The 24,321-nt window shown below is 39.2% G+C and overlaps 2 protein-coding genes across 5 annotated transcripts in view; one reads left to right on the forward strand and one right to left on the reverse strand.

Moving 5' to 3' along the window:
* The window catches only part of pdia5 (protein disulfide isomerase family A, member 5), a 75,447-nt gene extending 65,044 nt beyond the window's left edge, over nucleotides 1-10,403 (reverse strand). Inside the window, exons 1-2 of the mRNA XM_074657947.1 lie at nucleotides 10,258-10,403; nucleotides 4,638-4,797 (exon numbers count right to left, since the gene is read on the reverse strand). Coding sequence (XP_074514048.1) covers nucleotides 4,638-4,730 — 93 coding nt within the window. The 5' untranslated portion in view covers nucleotides 4,731-4,797; nucleotides 10,258-10,403. The remainder of the gene's footprint in view (nucleotides 1-4,637; nucleotides 4,798-10,257) is intronic.
* Nucleotides 9,456-24,321, forward strand: part of sema5ba (sema domain, seven thrombospondin repeats (type 1 and type 1-like), transmembrane domain (TM) and short cytoplasmic domain, (semaphorin) 5Ba) — a 220,391-nt gene continuing 205,525 nt past the window's right edge. For 2 of the 4 annotated variants that reach the window (XM_074657943.1, XM_074657946.1), the window contains exon 1: nucleotides 9,458-9,788. The gene's annotated coding sequence lies outside the window, so the exon portion shown is untranslated. Of the gene's footprint in view, nucleotides 9,789-24,321 lie in introns of all 4 variants that reach the window. The other 2 variants (XM_074657944.1, XM_074657945.1) reach the window with 2 other exon arrangements.

Raw genomic sequence — 24,321 nt, forward strand, 5'->3', positions numbered from 1 at the left:
TACCAGATGAGCTACCAGGTGGGCTACCAGCTGAGCTACCAGCTGAGCTACCAGGCGAGCTACCAGGTGAGCTACCAGGTGATCTACCGCGGCGCCCCGCCAGCTCTTTAATACAGTCACAGTTTGATTTCATATCCTGGGAGTTGAGGCACGGTGCCAACATATCAAACAGTGTCATTATCATACACAGTGTACTGTACTCATAAACACACCCAGCTCCACCCGTGTTTACAAAGCCAGCTGTGCAACAGGAACCCGAACAGGAAAAGGTCTGTTGCCAGTTTATTAGGTACACCTACCTGTCTACATGAAGGTAGGATTTACTGCATTAGACTGCTGCTGCATTAGACTGCATTCGTTTATAAGTGAAGCTAATAAATTGGCAGCTGAGTGCATGATGCCATTACTTTAAACTTGTCCTCATCACTATGTAAAGCACTTACATGTGAACCTGAAACACTCTTCTAAGGAAGAAGGCTGACGGATGCGGTCGAAAGCTCCAGGAATAGCCACATAAATGGACCTCACACTTAGATAGTCTAAACGAAACACAGTCAGTACTATCATGGTGTACAGATATTATGGAAGTACACGTTACAAAGAGATCGGTATCCTTTTAAAGGAATTTTAAAAGAAAATTGTCATCACTTTTAATTCATGATGTCTAATTATTTCAATTTTTTTTTTTATTCTTCATGCATTTATTTATTTTTATTGTCTACTGATTGGTTAGTGTTTCTGCTTATTTTGTTTGCATCTTCTTGCCATTTATTTTTTATTATATTTTCCTAAAATATGTTAGCTTAATTTTCTTTTTTTTTTCCTCTTTAGGAGGTCCGTCGTATAAACCTGTAAAATAATCAAATTCGATGATGTCTTATGTGTTTGCAAATAAAATTAAAATAAATAATAATAATAATAATAATTACCATAAACTTACATAGCCCTTTAAGTAATTTATCAAGCAAAAATAATATTTTGTTATTTGAGAATAATAATTAATGTTAAATATGAATAATTAAATAATGTTGTGGGCTATTTTGGGATTATTATTATTATTATTACATACTTATATATAACAAATTAAAAAGATTAAAAGAATAAAGCATGCGGATATTGATTCTCCTCACATGTTGTCAGAATCATCTTATAGTAGCTGTAAAATGAGAAAGTATTTGACAGCCATGTTGAGATCAAGTTGAGGAAATACCAAGCCCCGCCCACCAGCCGGAGCACAGCCAATAGGAACGCTCTCTCTCTCTGAAATGACCTGTGATTGGTCAAAGTCTCCCGTCTCCCGGCTACATTCTTTAAAGCAAACAGAGCCATGAGGAGGAGCAGAAGTCTCGTTTTCTCTCAGAACTCTTGAATTACAATATGCTGAAAGGTTATTATGGGATGTTTGCCCAATGATTCCAAAAATATTCTGCCTACTGCAGCTTTAAGTGAAGGATCTGAATACTTCTTCACCACTGTAAACATTAGATTAGATTAGATTAGATTAGATTAGATTAATAGGTGATAAAATGCAGCTCCACTCTAAAACCATATTTACACGTGACAACATTTTTCACTGAGTGGAGATTAGCTAGTTTATGCTGCCTGAACTAAATCACTTCTTACAGTCACATGACTACAGCACTCCAAAGGGCACTCCTGTTATACAGATATATAACCACAGATATATAACAGAAATACCCTGTAACTACAGACATATAACCATAGATATATACTGTAGGTACAGATATATAACCACAGATATATACTGTAACTACAGACATATAACTACAGACATATACTGTAACTACAGACATATAACTACAGACATATAACCACAGATATATACTGTAACTACAGACATATAACTACAGACATAACCACAGATATATACTGTAGCTACAGATATATAACCACAGATATATAACAGAAATACCCTGTAACTACAGACATATAACCACAGATATATAAAGTAGTTACAGATATATAACCACAGATATATACTGTAACTACAGACATATAACTACAGATATATACTATAACTACAGATATATAACCACAGATATATAAAGTAGTTACAGATATATAACCACAGATATATACTGTAACTACAGACATATAACCACAGATATATACTGTAACTACAGACATATAACCACAGATATATACTGTAACTACAGACATATAACCACAGATATATACTGTAACTACAGACATATAACCACAGATATATACTATAACTACAGATATATAACCACAGATATATAGCTACAGATATATAACCACAGATATATAACAGAAATACCCTGTAACTACAGACATATAACCACAGATATATAAAGTAGTTACAGATATATAACCACAGATATATACTGTAACTACAGACATATAACTACAGATATATACTATAACTACAGATATATAACCACAGATATATAAAGTAGTTACAGATATATAACCACAGATATATACTGTAACTACAGACATATAACCACAGATATATACTGTAACTACAGACATATAACCACAGATATATACTGTAACTACAGACATATAACCACAGATATATACTGTAACTACAGACATATAACCACAGATATATACTGTAACTACAGACATATAACCACAGATATATACTATAACTACAGATATATAACCACAGATATATAGCTACAGATATATAACCACAGATATATAACAACAGTTATATAGCTCCAGATATATAGCTCCAGATATATAACCACAGATATATAACAACAGTTATATAGCTCCAGATATATAACCACAGAAATATAACCACAGAAATACTGTATAGCTACAGATATATACCCACAGATATATATCTGTGGGTATATATCTGGTGTTATATGTCTGTTGGTATTTGTTGTTATATATCTGTAGCTATATATCACCTGTTATATATCTGGTGGTACAGTATATAACTATGGTTATATATATGTTGGTATTTGTTGTTATATATCTGTAGCCATATATCTGTTGGTATACACCACAGATATATGGCTACAGATATATAACCACAGATATATACCAACAGATATGTAACAACAGATTTATAACCACAGGTATAATGCATACCAACAGATATATAACCACAGATATACTGTATAACCACAGATATGTAACAACAGATATATAACCACAGATATATATCTACAGATATACTGTATAACCACAGATATATAGCTACAGATATTCTGTATAACCACAGATATATAGCTACAGATATATAACATCAGATATATAACAGATATATAGCTAGCTACAGATACTGTATATAACCACAGATATATAACTGCAGATATACTGTATAGCCACAGATATAACAGCTATATAACCACAGATATACTGTATAACCACAGATATATAACCACAGATATATAACCACAGATATACTGTATAGCCACAGATATAACAGCTATATAACCACAGATATATAACCACAGATATATAACCACAGATATATAGCCACAGATATAACAGCTATATAACCACAGATATACTGTATAACCACAGATATATAACCACAGCTATATAACCACAGATATACTGTATAGCCACAGATATAACAGCTATATAACCACAGATATATAACCACAGATATATAACCACAGATATATAGCCACAGATATAACAGCTATATAACCACAGATATACTGTATAACCACAGATATATAACCACAGCTATATAACCACAGATATACTGTATAGCCACAGATATAACAGCTATATAACCACAGATATATAACCACAGATATATAACCACAGATATATAGCCACAGATATAACAGCTATATAACCACAGATATACTGTATAACCACAGATATATAACCACAGCTATATAACCACAGATATACTGTATAGCCACAGATATAACAGCTATATAACCACAGATATATAACCACAGATATATAACCACAGATATATAGCCACAGATATAACAGCTATATAACCACAGATATACTGTATAACCACAGATATATAACCACAGATATATAACCACAGATATATAACCACAGATATAAAACCACAGATACAGTATATAACCAGATACAATATATAACCACAGATATACTGTATAACACCAGATATATAACAGCAGATCTATACCACCAGATAACAGCAGGTCTATAGCTCCAGCAGCTAGCTCACACCCAGCAGAGAGAGAAAGAGGCCACAAAGTCACAAAGTTGTGAACTTTTAGTTCCACTGAAGCATGACTGAAAGTAAACACAGAGAAACCTCTAGAAGGTAGAGGAGAACCAGGAGAACCAGGAGAACCAGGAGAGTTATCTGGTGTCTCTCTCTCTCTCTCCTGGTACCGGTAACCACTAACCGGTACCGTGTGAGCAGCTACCTTCATTCACCCGGTGGTTATATCATCACTACTACCGTTAAACCGGAGCTTTAAGTTCAGTCCGTCTGTTAACTTCACCTCCTGCTGCACCGACACACACCGGGGACTCCAACCGTCCACCAACCGTCCACTAACCGTCAACAGTCGGGTGTTTAACTCCTCAACGGACATCAACACAGCGCGGGAATGTGACAGAACCCGGCCGGTACCGGTACCGGACACACAGACAGACAGGTTTGGCTCGGTTCGGTTGGGTTGACTCACCAGCAGCAGCACCAGGACCTCCATGTTCACCATGTTCTTCATGTTCATCATGTTCTCTCCTCTCATCCTCCCGCGGCGGCTCCACGACGCCATGATGCCGTTGCCACGTCTGGATGCGCAGAACGCTTTTCCACGGATCCACAGGGGCGCTGGCGCAAGGCTTCATGGGAAATGTAGTTTATTATAGAGGGAATGCTCAGCAGGCCCACACATATACTGTATAACCACAGATTAGGTATATAACAGCAGATATATAACACCAGACCACCTTCCCAAATAAATGAGCTATGAAATAATGTGTAATGCCACCGTCAGGTGTAATGACCCACAAAGATATTCAGCTCACCCTCACCCATCACTGCCTGCCATTATGAATCCAACGTATTCAGGGTCATATTTCCTCACTACACACTTTGACTGCCTTCAAAAACTGCTTGATTTTGTGTGACTGCATCTGTGACATATATGTCTGTAAAGGGGAGACTCGTGGGTACCCATAGAAACCATTTACATTCACTGATCTGGAGGTCAGAGGTCAAGGGACCCCTTTGAAAATGGCCATGACAGTTTTTCCTCGCCATAATTTAGCGTAACTTTGGAGCGTTATTTAACCTCCTTCATGACCAGCTAGTCTGACATGGTTGGTACCGATGGATTCATCAGGTTTTATAGTTTCATATGATACCAGTATCGGACTTTTCTTCTGCCGTTCTTTCAGACATTTTTTACGTACTTTTTCAAAACTTTTTTTCAGACATTTTTTGGAAAACTTTTGAAAAAATTTTGGGACATTTTTTCAGATTTTTTTTGGACATTTTTTCAGACTTTTTTCAGACTTTTTTTTTTTTGGACATTTTTTCAGACTTTTTTTTTTTTTTACATTTTTTAGACTTTTTGGGGAAATTTTTTAGACTTTTTTTGGGACATTTTTTAGACTTTCTTTCTGACATTTTGGGACTTTTTTCGACATTTTTCAGACATTTGTTTTGACATTTTTCAGACTTTCTTTCTGAGATTTTGGGACTTTTTTGGAAAAAAAAATCAGATTTTTTTTCTTTTTTAAATTTCAGACATTTTTTTGACTTTTTTTTGGGACATTTTTTCTGAATTTTTTCGGGACATTTTTCAGACATTTTTTGGACATTTTTGAGCCTTTTTAGGACATTTTCAGATTTTCTTTTCTATTTTAAATTTCAGATAATTTTTGGACATTTTTTCAGACTTTTTTCAGACTTTCTTGGAACTTTTTTTTCGGGACATTTTTTTTCGGACATTTTTCAGACTTTTTTCAGAATCTTTTTTTTTTACATTTTTCAGACTTTTTTAGGACATTTTTTAGACTTTTTTAGGACATTTTTTAGACTTTTTTGGGACATTTTTTAGACTTTCTTTCTGACATTTTGGGACTTTTTGGACATTTTTTCAGATTTTCTTTTCTTTTTTAAATTTCAGACATTTCTTTGACTTTTTCGGGACTTTTTTTCAGACTTTTTTCAGACTTTCTTGGAACTTTTTTTTCCGACATTTTTCAAAAATTTGTTTTGACATTTTTCATAATTTTTTTTCGGACATTTTGGGACTTTTTTGGAAAAAAATTCTGATTTTTTTTCTTTTTTAAATTTCAGACATTTTTTCAGAATTTTTTCAGACTTTCTTTCAGACATTTTTTTGACATTTTTTTGGGACATTTTTTCAGAATTTTTTCGGGACATTTTTCAGACTTTTTTTGGACATTTTGGAGCCTTTTTAGGACATTTTCAGATTTTCTTTTCTATTTTAAATTTCACATATTTTTTGAACTTTTTTCGGGACTTTTTTTTCCGACATTTTTCATAAATTTGTTTTGAAATTTTTCAGAATTCTTTTTTGGACATTTTGGGACTTTTTTGGAGAAAAAAATTCAGATTTATTTTCTTTTTTAAATTTCAGACATTTTTTCAGACTTTTTTCAGACTTTTTTCAGACTTTCTCAGAACTTTTTTTCTGAACTTTTTTTCGGACATTTTTTTTCGGACAGATTTTCTTTTCTATTTTAAATTTCAGACATTTTTTGGACTTTTTTCGGGACATTTTTTCAGACTTTTTTTCAGACTTTTTTCAGACTTGGAACTTTTTTTTTGGGAAATCTTTTTTCGTACATTTTTCAGACTTTTTTCAGATTTTTTTTTTTTTACATTTTTCAGACTTTTTTGGGAATTTTTTTAGACTTTCTTTCTGACATGTTGGGACTTTTTTGGACATTTTTTCAGATTTTCTTTTCTTTTTTAAATTTCAGACATTTTTTGGACTTTTTCGGGACTTTTTTTCAGACTTTTTTCAGACTTTCTTGGAACTTTTTTTTCCGACATTGTTTTTCGGACATTTTTCAGACTTTTTTTTGGGACAAGGGACCCCTTTGAAAATGGCCATGGCAGTTTTTTCCTCACCAAAATTTAGCATAATTTTGGAGCATTATTTAACCTCCTTCCTGACAAGCTAGTATGACATGGTTGGTACCGATGGATTCATCAGGTTTTATGTCAGTATCTTTACTCTAGCTTTAAAAGTGAGCCCACTATAACCTCTGAAATACAGAATAGCGGTTAATCTAACCATTTGGCAGCACCTTCGCGGCCCACTATATGGCTCTCTGAGGCCCACCAGAGGGCCGCGGCCCAGTGGTTGAGAATAGCTGATTTAGACAGCAGTGATGTGTGTGTGTGTGTGTGTGTGTGTGTGTGTGTGAGTATTATTAGTCTACACGGTTTAGTTTTTATCAGCACAATACAGCCGAGACAATTAATTACACAAGAGGGTAATTAGTTAATTGGCTCGTGATTGAATGTCTCTTAATTAGCTTTATTATCAAATCGACCTCCTAGAAGAATGAGGTTTATTAGATCTAAGAGATGTGCTCCACAGCATCTCATTGGACCAGTAGCCTGTACAGATAATATATAGGAATGGACCACAAATTCAAAATAAAAAAAAAACATTTACCTGTTTTTTTTCTACCTTGTACTGAATATAAATAAAGAATAAAATAGGAATCGAGGGGCTTAAATTAACTTTATTTTTCAGTTAATTTTGCCCACCGGGTTCAGATATAAAACTGTGGTATAAAGAAAGAAAACAGCATAAATAGGCTAAATTCTGAATGCAAAAACCTGTTGTGTTTATAGCCGACATGATGCAAGACAGGTAGAATAGAATAGAATAGAATAGAATCAACAGTGGAGGGTTGTTTGTGCATAAATTCATGATTTTTTTAATAGAGTTTGGTTTATAGGCTACCGATTGTTTTCCTTCTCGTGATGTTGTGCAATAAATAATAATGTACATGCCTGTTTAAATCCTACATCGGGGTAGTCACTAGAATAGAATAGAATAGAATAGAATAGAGTAGAATAGAATAGAGTAGAATAGAATAGACGGTGGGTGAAGGTTGTTTTTTTTAATGGAGTCTGGTTTATAGGCTACTGATTGTTTTCCTTCTAATGATCCTGTTTCAATCCTACATCGGGTAGTCACTAGAATAGAATAGAGTAGAATAGAATAGAATAGAATAGAGTAGAATAGAATAGAATAGAATAGAATAGAGTAGAATAGAATAGAATAGAATAGAATAGAGTAGAATAGAGTAGAATAGAATAGAATAGAATAGAGTAGAATAGAATAGAATAGAATAGAATAGAGTAGAATAGAATAGAATAGAATAGAATAGAGTAGAATAGAATAGAATAGAATAGAGTAGAATAGAATAGAATAGAATAGAATAGAGTAGAATAGAATAGAATAGAATAGAATAGAATAGAATAGAATAGAATAGAGTAGAATAGAATAGAATAGAATAGAATAGAATAGAGTAGAATAGAATAGAATAGAATAGAGTAGAGTAGAATAGAATAGAATAGAATAGAGTAGAATAGAATAGAATAGAATAGAATAGAGTAGAATAGAATAGAATAGAATAGAATAGAATAGAATAGAATAGAATAGAATAGAGTAGAATAGAATAGAATAGAATAGAGTAGAATAGAATAGAATAGAATAGAGTGTAACCATCACTTGCAGCCTATATAAATTACATACTGTATATATGTGTGTTTACAGTCTGAGTGCCATTAACACACCGGAGGAACCACTGGATGCCCGGTGGAGTTGTATTGCCGGGTAACGCACACGGACAAACACACGGACACACACACACGCACGCACACACACGCACACACACACACACACACACACACACACACACACACACACACACACACACACACACACACACAGCTGCACGGATCCTCTGGAGTCCCAGACAACAACATGCTTTTCCCAGAAGCCTCTCTGTCTCTCTCCAGGTCCAAGCTGTGATTCTCTCTCACACAAACCCTGTCTGGTTCTGGTTCTGGTCTGGACACACTGTTGCGACACTCCACTCCACTCCTCTCCTCCTCCTCTCCTCTCCTCTCCTCTCCTCTCCTCTCCTCTCCTCTCCTCTCCTCTCCTCTCCTCTCCTCTCCTCTCCTCTCCTCTCCTCTCCTCTCCTCTCCTATAGCTCTCCTCTCCTCTCCTCCTCCTCCTCCTCTCCTCTCCTCTCCCCTCCTCTCCTCTCCTCTCCTCTCCTCTCCTCTCCTCTCCCATCCTCTCCTCCTCTCCTCTTCTCTCCTCTTCTCCTCTCCTCTCTTCCAGCTCTCCTCCAGCTCTCCTCTCCTCTCCTCCTCCTCTCCTCCAGCTCTCCTCTCCTCTCCTCTCCTTTCGTCTAGCTCTCCTCTCCTCTCCTCCTCTCCAGCTCTCCTCTCCTCTCCTCTCCTCCTCTCTCCCCTCCTCTCTCCTCTCCTCTCCTCTCCTCCATGTGCACTTCCTCTCTATTGAGTAAATCAGCCCCATACTCTCCTCCCCTCCTCAACCCGGTGGTATGGTCCGCCTCTCTTGGAGAGAGAGAGAGAGAGAGAGAGAGAGAGAGAGAGAGAGAGAGAGAGAGAGAGAGAGAGAGAGAGAGAGAGAGCTCAGTAGTCGGCTGCAGGTCGCTCTGCTCGGAGAGAAGAGAGACGCGCACAGCAGCTGAGGACACTAGAACCACTAGAACCATCAGAACCGGTCTCTGTTCTCTGTTCTGGTCTCATCTCCTCCTGGCTCTCACATCAACTCTGGGAATACAAACACCTTCAAAAGGTAAAAGGAAAATCACTTTTTATATTTCTTTTCTTCTGCATAATGACTGATAGAAAGGCACTTTCTAGATGCTGCAGCTCTCTCTCCTCTCTGATGGAGCTGCTGGATTTTAACTCATTTAATCCTGAGCAACCTGTGTTAGATAGAATTAAAAAATCCTCCTCCATCTATAGAGGATTCTGGTATTCATGCTGTGGCTCCGTTTCTCTCCGGACCTTTCTCTAATAGAGCAGTGTTTTATTTCATCCTTAATATGCAACACTTTTCTGTGCTTTTGGTCCACTTTGCCTGTTATAGAGTGGAGCTGTGGTTTGTCTGTTTAATAGCGTTGATAGTGTTATTCAGCAGAGCAGTCAGCAGCTCCTTTATGCATCGACAGTTTGACTTTCCACTCACGTTTCATCCGGATCAGAGGATGGTTTGTGGCTGCAGGAGCTGCTGCCACATTAACACCGACTCTCTAACTTACTTTCTGCTCTGTAGAGTCCAGATCCTGATCAGATGTGCATTTAAAGAATATAATCTGCAGAGAAACTTTATGATGAAAGTGTCCAAATGTTGTCTTTTTCTTCTCAAAATGTCTTAACTCAAAGCTGTAATCTGGGCCACATGTGTGCTGATAAATCGACCATCTTCTCCTCCTCTTTTCCCAACTTTGCTTATGCATTTAGTCCCTGCCCATAATGACCTCACTGCTGATCAACTCTAATTAGCTAATTGGCTTTTACGCGCGGGATGTGCTGCACATTCAGAGTGTTTTACATTATTTTACTCTTCTACAAAATCCCTGCAAACGTTTGTGATACTAATTCAGCATGAAGACACTCAGAAAGTCATTATGCGTGAGCTTATCACATGGATGCATTTCACCATTTCTCCCTCGATACATGGAGACATGATCCCAGATCTGTTTTATTTCTGATTCTAAAGAGGGATCCAGCAGGAAGTGGAGATGTGCAACAAAGAAATACAGTCAGTGTTATAAAATAGGACATTTCTTCTCATCTTGCATGTGTGATTCTTGTGTAAAGCATTGTTGGAGACGAGCTGTGGAGCTGCAGAGCGACAGAGGGCAGTGTTGAGCAGCTCTGTGCAGCTGTGATGATCAGATGAGATGAGATGAGAAACACCTTGCCAGGTGAAGTTTGCTGCATCATGAGTGAACACACAGAGAGAGAGAGAGAGTTCAGAGCAAAGGTGCAGCTCTCTTCCAAGCCTGGACAAATGAGAACACATTGCTTTTAATGGATTATTGCCTTATTTTTCTTTTTTTTATGCCTCAGGTGATTAAATGTCAAGCACTTTTGAACAAGCTTTTATCTGCCAGGAGCAGCTCTCAGAGACATTTAGTCCACAGCTGAAATATCACATTCACCGGCTGAATTAATCAAAACACCTGATTCACTTGAAAGCCATTTTGCACCACCACCTCCACCAGCAGCGGGGCTTTTAAAGCTCTTTTTAGAGCTCCACTTGTTTTCATCTGTAACATTTAATTGAGGCTCAGCCGTTCGGTGTCTTCAACAGCATCAATGAAGGACGTTGTATTATTCATTAACACTTAACACATGCAGCTGAGAGCGGCGGCTGCTGTGAGGAGACGTGTCAGATGATATAAGTTTGTTTTGCAGTTTTTAAAAAAAAACACTTTGCTTCTCTTTAAAACATGTGAACAGAACATATTTATATTGCTGCTCCAAAATCATTTAACTATAATAATTATTATGATCCGATCAACCCTCTGAGACAAACAATAGACACGTTTTTGTCACATTAAGACACCAAGACCTTGAGGAACACCATAGAAAAAGACATACTGTGATTTGGTATCAAAAACTTTTTGAGATTTCTGCAAGAATTGCATTTTTTTCAGCGATTGGATGACGACTTGTGTTGTGTAAACTGCTCAGAAACCCCCTTATTGTCAATCTAGCTAGGAAAGCAATCCATCCTCTGAATGCTCTAGGTCTCTAGTTTGATCCATCCATCCTCTGAATGCTCTAGGTCTCTAGTTTGATCCATCCATCCTCTGAATGCTCTAGGTCTCTAGTCTGATCCATCCATCCTCTGAATGCTCTAGGTCTCTAGTCTGATCCATCCATCCTCTGAATGCTCTAGGTCTCTAGTTTGATCCATCCATCCTCTGAATGCTCTAGGTCTCTAGTCTGATCCATCCATCCTCTGAATGCTCTAGGTCTCTAGTCTGATCCATCCATCCTCTGAATGCTCTAGGTCTCTAGTTTGATCCATCCATCCTCTGAATGCTCTAGGTCTCTAGTTTGATCCATCCATCCTCTGAATGCTCTAGGTCTCTAGTTTGATCCATCCATCCTCTGAATGCTCTAGGTCTCTAGTCTGATCCATCCATCCTCTGAATGCTCTAGGTCTCTAGTCTGATCCATCCATCCTCTGAATGCTCTAGGTCTCTAGTTTGATCCATCCATCCTCTGAATGCTCTAGGTCTCTAGTCTGATCCATCCATCCTTTGAATGCTCTAGGTCTCTAGTTTCATGAGGCTGTGATTATCCTAGAGGTCCAATTAAACCAATATTCATATTATTACTTCTCTACAGTGTTAATCCTCTAGTAGACGAATAATAGAACTCATAATCCTGTTTTATTCGGTCCTGTTTCGTATCTAAACAACCTCATTCTCCCTGTCTGGAATTCAACACTCTTCTTTATTATTTTTCTCATTCATCAACACATGTGAACGTCTCATATCTCCCTCCATCATTTCATTGATATTCATATATTCCTCCATGTTTTATGGGACCCACATGCTTGTCTTATGGATGATTAAGGCTTTTGTTATTTGAAGAGCTGTTTTAGTGTCCTGGGTCGGTCCTTTCAAATGGAAAACAGGTTCTCATGTTTGATGAACTTATGAGGGCTCTTGACAGGTCCTGGTGGGGGGGACGGGGACGGAGAACTGGACCTCCACTTTCTCTCCGTTTTGTCCTTCATGTCCTTGTAGTTATATATGTGAAAGTGTTCCTGATTATACGTAGTGTTCTGTATCTCCGTGGCATCTGATGTCGACATTAATAATTCATTTTCATTAACTAATATGGGAGACGTGGGGTAGATGAGCCGACAGCTTCTTCATCAAAATTTCAATGGTTGCATATTTAAACTGGATTCTTTCTGTTGTCGGGCATCATTTGAGAGGGGACAAACGGATATGAAAGTTTAATGTCTGGAGAACGTGATCTCCTCTTCGCCTCCATCCGATATTACCTCTCTGAGGAGACAGAAAACGGTGCCACGTTCAGTGTGGTCTAAAGAGATAACAGACGGATAACAGATACAGGATTCAGTCTGCATGCAATTCTCTTAGGAAAGAAGTTTAAAACAATACGGATGCAATGCATGGCGTAACTTACGTACTGAAGTTACGTGACAAAAACTACGTAGTTATGTTTAGGAAAAGATTGCGGTTCTGGTTAAAATAACACCGGAAATGGCATAACTTAAGTACGGAAGTTAGCTTTAGGAAAAGGTTAAAATAACACCGGAAGTGGCGTAACTTACGTGACAAAAACTACTTAATTAGGTTTAGGAAAATATCGCAGTTTGGTTTAAAATAACACCGGAAGTGCCGTAAATTAAGTACGGAAGTTACGTGACAAAAACTACTTAGTTAGCTTTAGGAAAAGATTGTGGTTTGGGTTAAAATAACACCGGTAATGGCGTAACTTAAGTACGGAAGTTACATGACTACAACTACTTAGTTAGCTTTAGCATTACTGATGCAACACAACAGATAAACATCGTCCACATCCATCGGAGAATATCATCGTATTTCCCGATAGTCAACAAGGAGAATATCGGCGGTTCATCCCTAAAGAACAATCTGTCCTCCTAGAGTTGTTTTGTCATTTCAAGGTGCAGCTTTTCTCTGCCGTTGGTGATTCATTCAGCTTCTCGTGCACGTCACACAAGCACTCCGGGACATCTGTCGCTGCTCACATGAACCGGTTTATTTATGCGCTGTAACACCTCATGCTCTTTTTCCTCGCGTCCCACTTGAAGAGCGGCCTCGACAAAGATGCTTTTCCACGCTTTAAGAAGCTCCAGCGAGCAGCAGTGAGTGTCTGCAGCTGAGACCGGCTCTGATGCAGCTCCGCTATGTGAAAGTGAGATTTCTGAGACTCTTAAGAGTGGCCTTCTTGAGCAGGATTCACATGGTAATTAGGTCAGGAGAAAACAAAGCTGTCCACATGCAGAGAGAGCAGAAAACATACCGCTCTCTCGTTGAGATGTTTCAAGGAGAGATGCTTCCTTAAAGTGCCTCTATATATTCAGACTCTCTGTGAGATGGTAATAGAAAGGCAGATTTGCAGGCGCTGCTGTGACTTGCTGTGCTCAGTATTCACCTGGTCTTTACACCCCAGAACACAGCTGCCTTCTCACCTGATTGTGATTATTCTGTCCCACAGCGCCGACATAAATGTTGTCGTTTTCACATTCACACGGTCTCCGCAGCCTGATTGAGGTCACGCGCCTCAGTACACCTCATTTTTTATTTGAAATGAAATCATTCCTCAGCTACGACTGCGACGACTTCTGCAGAAACATGCAAATCTGAGCTGCTGCAGGCTTGTTGCTTTTTTCTGTGGCCAATTTTGCTGTCAACCAACTGAAACTTTATGGCTTTATAACATTTTACAGCTCAGCTTGACTATCCAGAATTAACATTAGAGATATCTACCACTGCATTTTGACTAGTCGTAAATACATCGGGACTATTCCAGATATCTAGAACGTCATTGTGACGAGTCAAAACGACAGTTAGAGAAAGTCGCTTACTGATATCGGTAGTCGTGGGTTGCGTTTTTTTGGGCTTGTTTCTAAAGTGTAGTTGCTTATTTGGGCTCTGGTCTCTCGCCGACGATTTAAAGACAGTTTGCCATGTGATATACGAGCACATCTTGCCGATCTGGTTCAACACGTTAGCACTGAAAAACACAACACACAACACACTGATTCAGTGTGTTTGCAAAAATGTAATTAAATGTTGAACTTGTTTATGTTTAGTTGACAATAACAATGTAAAGTGACATGCAATCCAAAATAAAGTCATCCATATGCTGAATATAAAGTGATCTAGTGGCCGCCTCTCTCTCTCATATTGTGGTCGGTAGGTCAGGTCGCTTCTTTTGGGCTCGTTTCTAGACCTGGTCGCTTGTTTCTCTCACGAGATCTGGCAACACTAGTCAGCAGAAGCTTTTGCTATAATGGATAGTTTGGTAAAGCTGGAAAGATATTCACAGATTCAAACTTCCCGGATCAATACCTCATGAGAGAAACATTGTTAAGACACCAACGAGGGCTCTTTCTAACCGTAGTGAGGTAGACAACGAGCTACACAACCTCATTTTAATCACAACAAGTGACGCCACAATATGAGAGAGGCGGCCACTTGATTCGCTTCATATGTAGCACTCCGGGACATCCGTCGCCGCTCACATGAACCTGTTTATTTATGCGCTGTAACACCTCATGCTCTTTGTGATGGTGGTGGAGGATGTGTACTGGTGATGGAGGATGTGTACTAATGTTGGTGATGGAGGATGTGTACTAATGTTGGTGATGGAGGATGTTTACTAGTGATGGTGATGGAGGATGTGTACTAATGTTGGTGATGGAGGATGTTTACTAGTGATGGTGATGGAGGATGTGTACTAATGTTGGTGATGGAGGATGTTTACTAGTGATGGTGATGGAGGATGTGTACTAGTGATGGTGATGGAGGATGTGTACTAGTGATGATGATGGAGGATGTTTACTAGTGATGGTGATGGAGGATGTGTACTAATGTTGGTGATGGAGGATGTTTACTAGTGATGGTGATGGAGGATGTGTACTAGTGATGGTGATGGAGGATGTGTACTAGTGATGGTGATGGAGGATGTGTACTAATGTTGGTGATGGAGGATGTGTACTAGTGATGGTGATGGAGGATGTGTACTAGTGATGGTGGTGGAGGATGTTTACTAGTGATGATGATGGAGGATGTGTACTAATGTTGGTGATGGAGGATGTGTACTAGTGATGGTGATGGAGGATGTTTACCAGTGATGGTGATGGAGGATGTGTACTAGTGATGGTGATGGAGGATGTGTACTAATGTTGGTGATGGAGGATGTGTACTAGTGATGGTGATGGAGGATGTGTACTAGTGATGGTGGTGGAGGATGTTTACTAGTGATGGTGATGGAGGATGTTTACTAGTGATGGTGATGGAGGATGTGTACTAGTGATGGTGGTGGAGGATGTTTACTAGTGATGGTGATGGAGGATGTGTACTAATGTTGGTGATGGAGGATGTTTACTAGTGATGGTGATGGAGGATGTGTACTAGTGATGGTGATGGAGGATGTGTACTAGTGATGATGATGGAGGATGTGTACTAATGTTGGTGATGGAGGATGTGTACTAGTGATGGTGATGGAGGATGTGTACTAGTGATGGTGATGGAGGATGTGTACTAGTGATGATGATGGAGGATGTGTACTAATGTTGGTGATGGAGGATGTTTACTAGTGATGGTGGATGTGTACTAGTGATGGTGATGGAGGATGTTTACTAGTGATGGTGGATGTGTACTAGTGATGGTGATGGAGGATGTGTACTAGTGATGGTGATGGAGGATGTGTACTAATGTTGGTGATGGAGGATGTGTACTAGTGATGGTGATGGAGGATGTGTACTAATGTTGGTGATGGAGGATGTGTACTAGTGATGGTGATGGAGGATGTGTACTAATATTGGTGATGGAGGATGTGTACTAATGTTGGTGATGGAGGATGTGTACTAATGTTGGTGATGGAGGATGTGTACTAATGTTGGTGATGGAGGATGTGTACTAATGTTGGTGATGGAGGATGTGTACTAATGTTGGTGATGGAGGATGTGTACTAATGTTGGTGATGGAGGATGTGTACTAATGTTGGTGATGGAGGATGTGTACTAATGTTGGTGATGGAGGATGTGTACTAATGTTGGTGATGGAGGATGTGTACTAGTGATGGTGATGGAGGATGTGTACTAGTGATGGTGATGGAGGATGTGTACTAATGTTGGTGATGGAGGATGTGTACTAGTGATGGTGATGGAGGATGTGTACTAATATTGGTGATGGAGGATGTGTACTAATGTTGGTGGTGGAGGATGTTTACTAGTGATGGAGGATGTGTACTAATGTTGGTGATGGAGGATGTGTACTAATGTTGGTGATGGAGGATGTGTACTAGTGATGGAGGATGTGTACTAATGTTGGTGATGGAGGATGTGTACTAGTGATGGAGGATGTGTACTAGTGATGGTGATGGAGGATGTGTGCTAGTGATGGAGGATGTGTACTAATGTTGGTGATGGAGGATGTGTACTAGTGATGGTGATGGAGGATGTGTACTAGTGATGGAGGATGTGTACTAGTGATGGAGGATGTGTACTAGTGATGGTGATGGAGGATGTGTACTAGTGATGGAGGATGTGTACTAGTGATGGAGGATGTGTACTGGTGATGGTGATGGAGGATGTGTACTAGTGATGGAGGATATGTACTAGTGATGGAGGATGTGTACTAGTGATGGAGGATGTGTACTAGTGATGGAGTCCAGCGGTCTTTGTGTTGCATGTCTGAGCTGTAAATGAATAATTCCAGCGTGTCTGTCTGGGTCCTCTCAGCCTCCCAGCGTCTCATTGTTTGTGGATGCAGAGTGGCGTGGCCTCGTCTCCTCTGTCTGTCGGTAACCCGGCCTCAGTGTCGCTGCCTCTACACACAACCTGGTCGTCTGTGACATGTGATCCGGCTGCAGCAGCAGCAGCGTCTCTGCACCCCGTCTGCAACCTCTCTAATTAATGCTTGATGTGACTCAACCTGCTGCAACGTTATCAGCATTCTCCTGTGTACTTACTACTGTACCTGAATAAACAGGGGGAAAAGAGATGGAAAGGACAAGCTGTCAGTCAATCAGCTGCAAAAAAAAACGTTCCACCTAATACGTCCTTTTTTTATAGTTTTCTATAGACCCACCTCCTCTCAGTTGATTAGTCGACTCATCAGTCGTTTTAGTCGACTAAGATTTCTTTAGTTGATTAGTCATTTTTAATGCTTTTTTTCATGCTGAATGACTTATGAGCACATCTATGGAGGACGGAACCTGCCAAAAATAAATGAACAAATAAATAAATTACTCAATAAATAAATAAATATGCCATTAACAGTAGCAAAAATAATATTAAAAACAAACACATTAATTAATTGATCAAATATGACATAAATTGATATTTCTGATTTAATTTGCTTCTTCATTTATTTATCTTTGTTATCAATTCACTTATTTATTTGGTCCCCTGTTTCATTTCCACTTTTATTTATTTATGTATTTATTTTTAGGATATTTTTAATGAATTTATTTATTTGTAATCTATTTGTATTCATTCATTTCTTTTTTATTTATGTATCTTTTTCTGTATTTATTTTTGTATTTATTTATATTTATCTTTGTATCAATTATCTTATTTATTTAGTCTTCTGTTTAATTTCCACTTTTATTTATTTATGTATTTATTTTTATGATTTCTTAAATGAATTACTTAATTTTTAATCTATATTTATTTATGTTTTTATTTTGATGATTTGTTTAAATTTATTTATTTATTTTTAATTATTTTCATTTATGTATTTATTTTATATTTATCTTTTAAATGTATGTATTTATTCATGTGTTTATTTATTTTTCATTTTTATTTAAGAAGATGGAATCAGAGAATTTTGACTTTCTTTTCTTAAATGATTAATTGGTTTGAATAATTTTTTATCAAAATAGTTGGTGATGAATTTAATAGTTGACAACTGACTAATAATGGTTGCAGCTCTACTCATCAAACCATTCAGTGTTAGATGAATGTAATAGTTGACTAACTGATTAATGCTTGTCCTCCTTCTCCTCTGTTGGTCGTCTGAAGGAGCGTTTTTAATCTGAAGGTGTTTTCCTGAAAGCTTTTCCTTCTTCTCACACATCTCCATTGTTATCCTCTCCGTATTAGAGGAGCAGGTGTGTCTATAAGCATGCGCTCATACGTGCGTGTGCGCATGCGTGCATGTCTGAGCGGTGTGATTTTTTCTCTTTGTGTGCGTGCGAAGCGGACGTGAAGGCATGTTGCCTTTTCTGTCCTTCTGTGGAGGTCTGAGCAGGGCCGGAATAAAAGGAGGAGGAGGAGGAGAGGAAGAGGAGGAGAGGAGGAAGAGGAGGGCTCCCACAGTGTGTGGGGGGGGGAGGAACACTATTCCCATTGATGCTGTGGACGCATGGCTGAAAACCCCCAGAAGCTTTAGGAAGGGAGCTCATTCAGGGCTGGATGTGACCCGGAGGACTGGGCTGGGAGACGGGTGTTGAGTCCTTTGTGGGGACGGTGGGAACGTTGTCCCCGCTCCGCTGGTTTAATACCAGTCTGAACCTCTGGAGAGGACTCTCTCATATTCTCCTGGAGGCTCCCATCACTCAATCTATTAGGATTTTAATTTCATTTCACTATTTAGGAGAGTTGATATCCTCTCAAACGTTGTAATATCGTGATAGTTTCATGTTGTGCTCTCTAGGGCTTCCACCTCGTAGTCGATTAGTCGATTCATCTCAAACGGACTGTTTGTAAGAATCAGAAATGTGTTGTTAACAGCTTCACCTGTGGCCGTTAAGTCAACGAAAGTCAGCGTCCTGTTGCTGGCGCTTGTGCTCGCTCTACATAGACATGAAGGAGCATCGCTCAACACAGTGAGGAGACACACGTCAGCTAAAAGCACAATATCACTCTATATTTCAGCTGCTTGGCAGTAATGTTAGCTGACCAGACCAAGGTCTCTCCATGAATCAATGCTGATCCTAGTGTTGGAAAAATATCCAAAAATACCAGTAAAATATGTGAAAACTAAACAAAATAACATCTATTTGTAAAGATGACTTTCTACAAGCTAAATGCATGAAACACCATTCAGACATGTTAAAATTATCCCAAAAATATCTGAATTCTTTTTAGTAAAATATGTGAAAAATGTCCGAAAATTATTTTTAAAATATACGAAAAACGTGTGAAAAATAGTATTAAAATATGTAAAAACAAAATAAAATAACATCTATCCCATCGGAAATATTCAACATGTTTAATATTTAAAATCGGTGCGTCCAGGATGGACTTCTGAGCCGATCGGTGGATGTCAAAAACACTCTTAACACACCTCACACCACACGAACATCTGGAAAGATCATAGAACCATCACACAATCAGGGCTTTGCTGATGATTATCAGGAGGAATCAGGACCCAAAATCAACTTGATTTTCATGTCGTCTAAGATTTCTTTCTTGTAACTTAAGTACGGAAGTTACGAAACAAATAAATCAACGTTGACTTCTGGTTTCACCCGAACAGCAGTCTCTACAAACGGTGTATGAGAACAGCCTGAAATGTGCTACTATCAATTCTTTCTCTGTCATAAACACTGTAAACATGAAATCCAAGTGATAATATTCTATAGAAACCACTGTATAAAATGTCGTTAACTGCCTTCATTGAACTATTACTTTAACTTTGAAGGATCTGCGGGTTTTTTACTTTGAAAAGCCTGATTGTGTGTCGCGTTAAGAGAGCCTCCAAATGGAATAAGGCTCATTTTCTAACCTGCCGTGGCCTCTGAGATGGTTATATCTCTTCTAAATGGAGTCACAGGGCGAGAGCTGAACTCCTTCCTGCAGTAATAGGTCTGCAGTAAGCCCTCCAAACACGCCTCAGATGAGCTGCTATTTATCCAGCAGCTGTGTGTTTACTCAGTGACAGCAGACATAGTGACTTTATAACGTGTGTTTACTCAGTGACAGCAGACATAGTGACTTTATAACGTGTGTTTACTCAGTGACAGCAGACATAGTGACTTTATAACGTGTGTTAACTCAGTGACAGCAGACATAGTGACTTTATAACGTGTGTTTACTCAGTGACAGCAGACATAGTGACTTTATAACGTGTGTTTACTCAGTGACAGCAGACATAGTGACTTTATAACGTGTGTTAACTCAGTGACAGCAGACATAGTGACTTTATAACGTGTGTTTACTCAGTGACAGCAGACATAGTGACTTTATAACGTGTCTCAGTGACAGCAGACATAGTGACTTTATAACGTGTGTTAACTCAGTGACAGCAGACATAGTGACTTTATAACGTGTCTCAGTGACAGCAGACATAGTGACTTTATAACGTGTGTTTACTCAGTGACAGCAGACATAGTGACTTTATAACGTGTCTCAGTGACAGCAGACATAGTGACTTTATAACGTGTGTTTACTCAGTGACAGCAGACATAGTGACTTTATAACGTGTGTTAACTCAGTGACAGCAGACATAGTGACTTTATAACGTGTCTCAGTGACAGCAGACATAGTGACTTTATAACGTGTGTTAACTCAGTGACAGCAGACATAGTGACTTTATAACGTGTGTTAACTCAGTGACAGCAGACATAGTGACTTTATAACGTGTGTTTACTCAGTGACAGCAGACATAGTGACTTTATAACGTGTGTTTACTCAGTGACAGCAGACATAGTGACTTTATAACGTGTGTTTACTCAGTGACAGCAGACATAGTGACTTTATAACGTGTGTTAACTCAGTGACAGCAGACATAGTGACTTTATAACGTGTGTTAACTCAGTGACAGCAGACATAGTGACTTTATGATGTATGTTCTGGGATTGTGAAAGTCTGTCTTGTGAACAATAGCAGCAGGTTTAAAGCAGATGATGATGATAATGTGTTTACCTTAAAGGTTTATTAGCACTGGTTTGTTCCCAGTATCAGACGTTGATGAAGTGGTTCTGACGGGTCGTAGAACTGGATCATTAGAGAGCACAGCAGCACGTGTCTCTCTGCTGCTCATGTGTTTCTTACTTTACATATCAATGTGTTTGTGTGTATTTGTGTTTCTATTCTTCCAGTAATAGCTGGGAAAGCAGCAGTTAACGCTGGCAGGCAGCTGGTCTCTCCACTTCCACCGTTCACCCACATCCCTCCCTCCGTCCCCCCGTCCCTCCGTCCCCATAGGGCTCGTGTAATTGGACGACCGCATGTCAGCGTGAGTCTGATGATTCTGCAGCACTAAATATGATCAGATCCGTTGACTCTTTGTCAGAAACGCATCGACTACCACTGAATCCACCGGAGGGTATAGAGGAGGACCGGGGAGAGGAAGTGTTGTCTCCACGTCGTCCTGGACTCCTGGAAGGATTTGTCCTCTCTGAACTTATACTACGTCATAATGTAGACAAGGTTTTGCATTAAAGCTGGACCGAATGTTTTATTTAGCCTTTATTTAACGAAGAAGAACAGATACCTGACTAAGAATAACACAGAGCTTCAACTATTAACATAAAAGCCCACAGATTTGAACGTCGCACACAGACATCCACAGACATCCACAGACATCCACAGACATCCACAGACATGTGACCTCAAAATGATAATCCTAAACGTAACAATAGTTTTCAAGAAAACACATTGGTGCATGGAATGATTTTATTACGGAGACCGTCGAGGACAAACACGCTGCAATCACGTTTAGGAATGAATCAGGAATTTGATCTTGAAAAAAAAATAGTCTTAGTATTTATCCTTTTCCTAATGTTAGTTTACAAAGTTCTCTGTTAAAGAACGACGTTATATTGAGCTTAAAGGGACTGTTTGTAACTTCTTACACGTACAGTATAAATCATGGCTACGCTGTTCAGACTCAGACTCCAACACAAACTACAGTGAAGCACCAAAACCTCTTGGTTGTATGTAGTGAAGCTGTTAAACAGTGTTGGCCGCGGTCGGAGGACGCAGGGGAGACCGTAGCTTTGGTCTCCAGGGCCGGAGTCTCTGCTCCTCTGCTCCTCTGCCTGCCTTCACTCACACACCGCGCTCCTTCTCTCTCCACCTCTCACGTGCATGCTGCTCACTCCACACTGCAGAAGAGTTAGTTTAGCTCTGAGAATATCTAGTGAATGTTCAGTGGACGTTTGTGCAGAAATAACTGCTGCAGCTCCTCCAGACCAACAGAGGTTTCCCGTGTCTTGTGAAGTGACGGGGCTCCGCAGAGAGAAACGTTATCGTCTCCGACCAAAACTCCGGTGTCTCCCCCGTTCCCTCCGGCCGCGGTCGGGAGGCTGAGGCGGGAAAAGCCAACACTAGGATCAGCATTGATTCACGGAGAGACCTTGGTCTGGTCAGCTAACATTACTGCCAAGCAGCTGAGATATAGTGATATTGTGCTTTTAGCTGACGTGTGTCTCCTCACTGTGTTGAGCGATGCTCCTTCATGTCTATGTAGAGCGAGCACAAGCGCCAGCAACAGGACGCTGACTTTAGTTGACTTAACGGCCACAGGTGAAGCTGTTAACAAGACATTATGATTCTTAAAAACAGTCCCTTTAAGCTTTACTTTATCTTTTTTTCTTTTTTATAATTCAGTTTTTAGAGGTGTACGACTCTACTCTAACAATAAATATATGTTAAAAGTAAAATATTTCTTTATAAAGATAATTATTGTGTTTTATTTACAGTTTATCTATGCTGTTTTTCTGACGGTACTTTTCCGTTTTTCAACAGACATTTTACGTATTATTTCTGTGTTTTTGTTGGCTTGCTGTACATCATTCTTTACTTGTTAGTCTCGTCAGTTTTTATTATATTAGATTCAAACAGATCCACAGTGATGCTGATTGAATTTGGTCTCTAGTCCAGTCTTGTTCTAGTAATGATCGCCAGTGAAAAGGATTTCTTCTTCTTCTTCTTGTACTTGTAAAACAAACTACTATCTCCCACCTCTGTGGGGAATTTCACTGCGACCAACATATACGTTTCCTATCTCATGTTGCTCCTCGTGTCTCAGTATAGACGTCATCCGTCAGTAGATAACAGAGCAGAGGATTCATCTGAACTACAGCATGGACGAGGCCAGGGACACATGACACACGCTGCTGCTGTTTTCACTGTTTCTTTATCGGCTTCTTCTTCTTCCCTTTTTTCTGTGACAGTTTCATCTCATGTGTTATTACCACCCTGACCCAGAGACACTAAGATCTCCTCAGCTACCAGGCTGGAACATGAAACCCTTTCACTATATTCTATATCGTCACCATGATAATATCATCTCTCAGAATCAGCAACGATTTCTCCTCAATCAGCCTTCAAGGCCTCCGGTCAGCTTTCTGTGCATGTTTCCAGGACACGGTGAGATGTGTCTGAATCCAGCAGCGAGCAGCAGAAAGGAAGCAATAACAGAGGAGATCCTTTTGTGTGGCGGCTGTTTCTCATCTCAGATGCCAGAAACATGTGATCGGGTTATTATCCGCCGTCTGATAGCTCTTCCTGTTTGACCTGGGTAGCAATGAGCATCTTTTCTCTGCTCCTCCAGCTTAACCTGCCAGACGCTCAGGAGGAATTATTCCACTCACTCCTCTGACCTTTTTCTTTTGGCTCTTGCCAG

This window comes from Sebastes fasciatus, chromosome 14, assembly GCF_043250625.1.
Source record: "Sebastes fasciatus isolate fSebFas1 chromosome 14, fSebFas1.pri, whole genome shotgun sequence".
In the NCBI taxonomy this organism is placed as follows: domain Eukaryota; kingdom Metazoa; phylum Chordata; class Actinopteri; order Perciformes; family Sebastidae; genus Sebastes; species Sebastes fasciatus.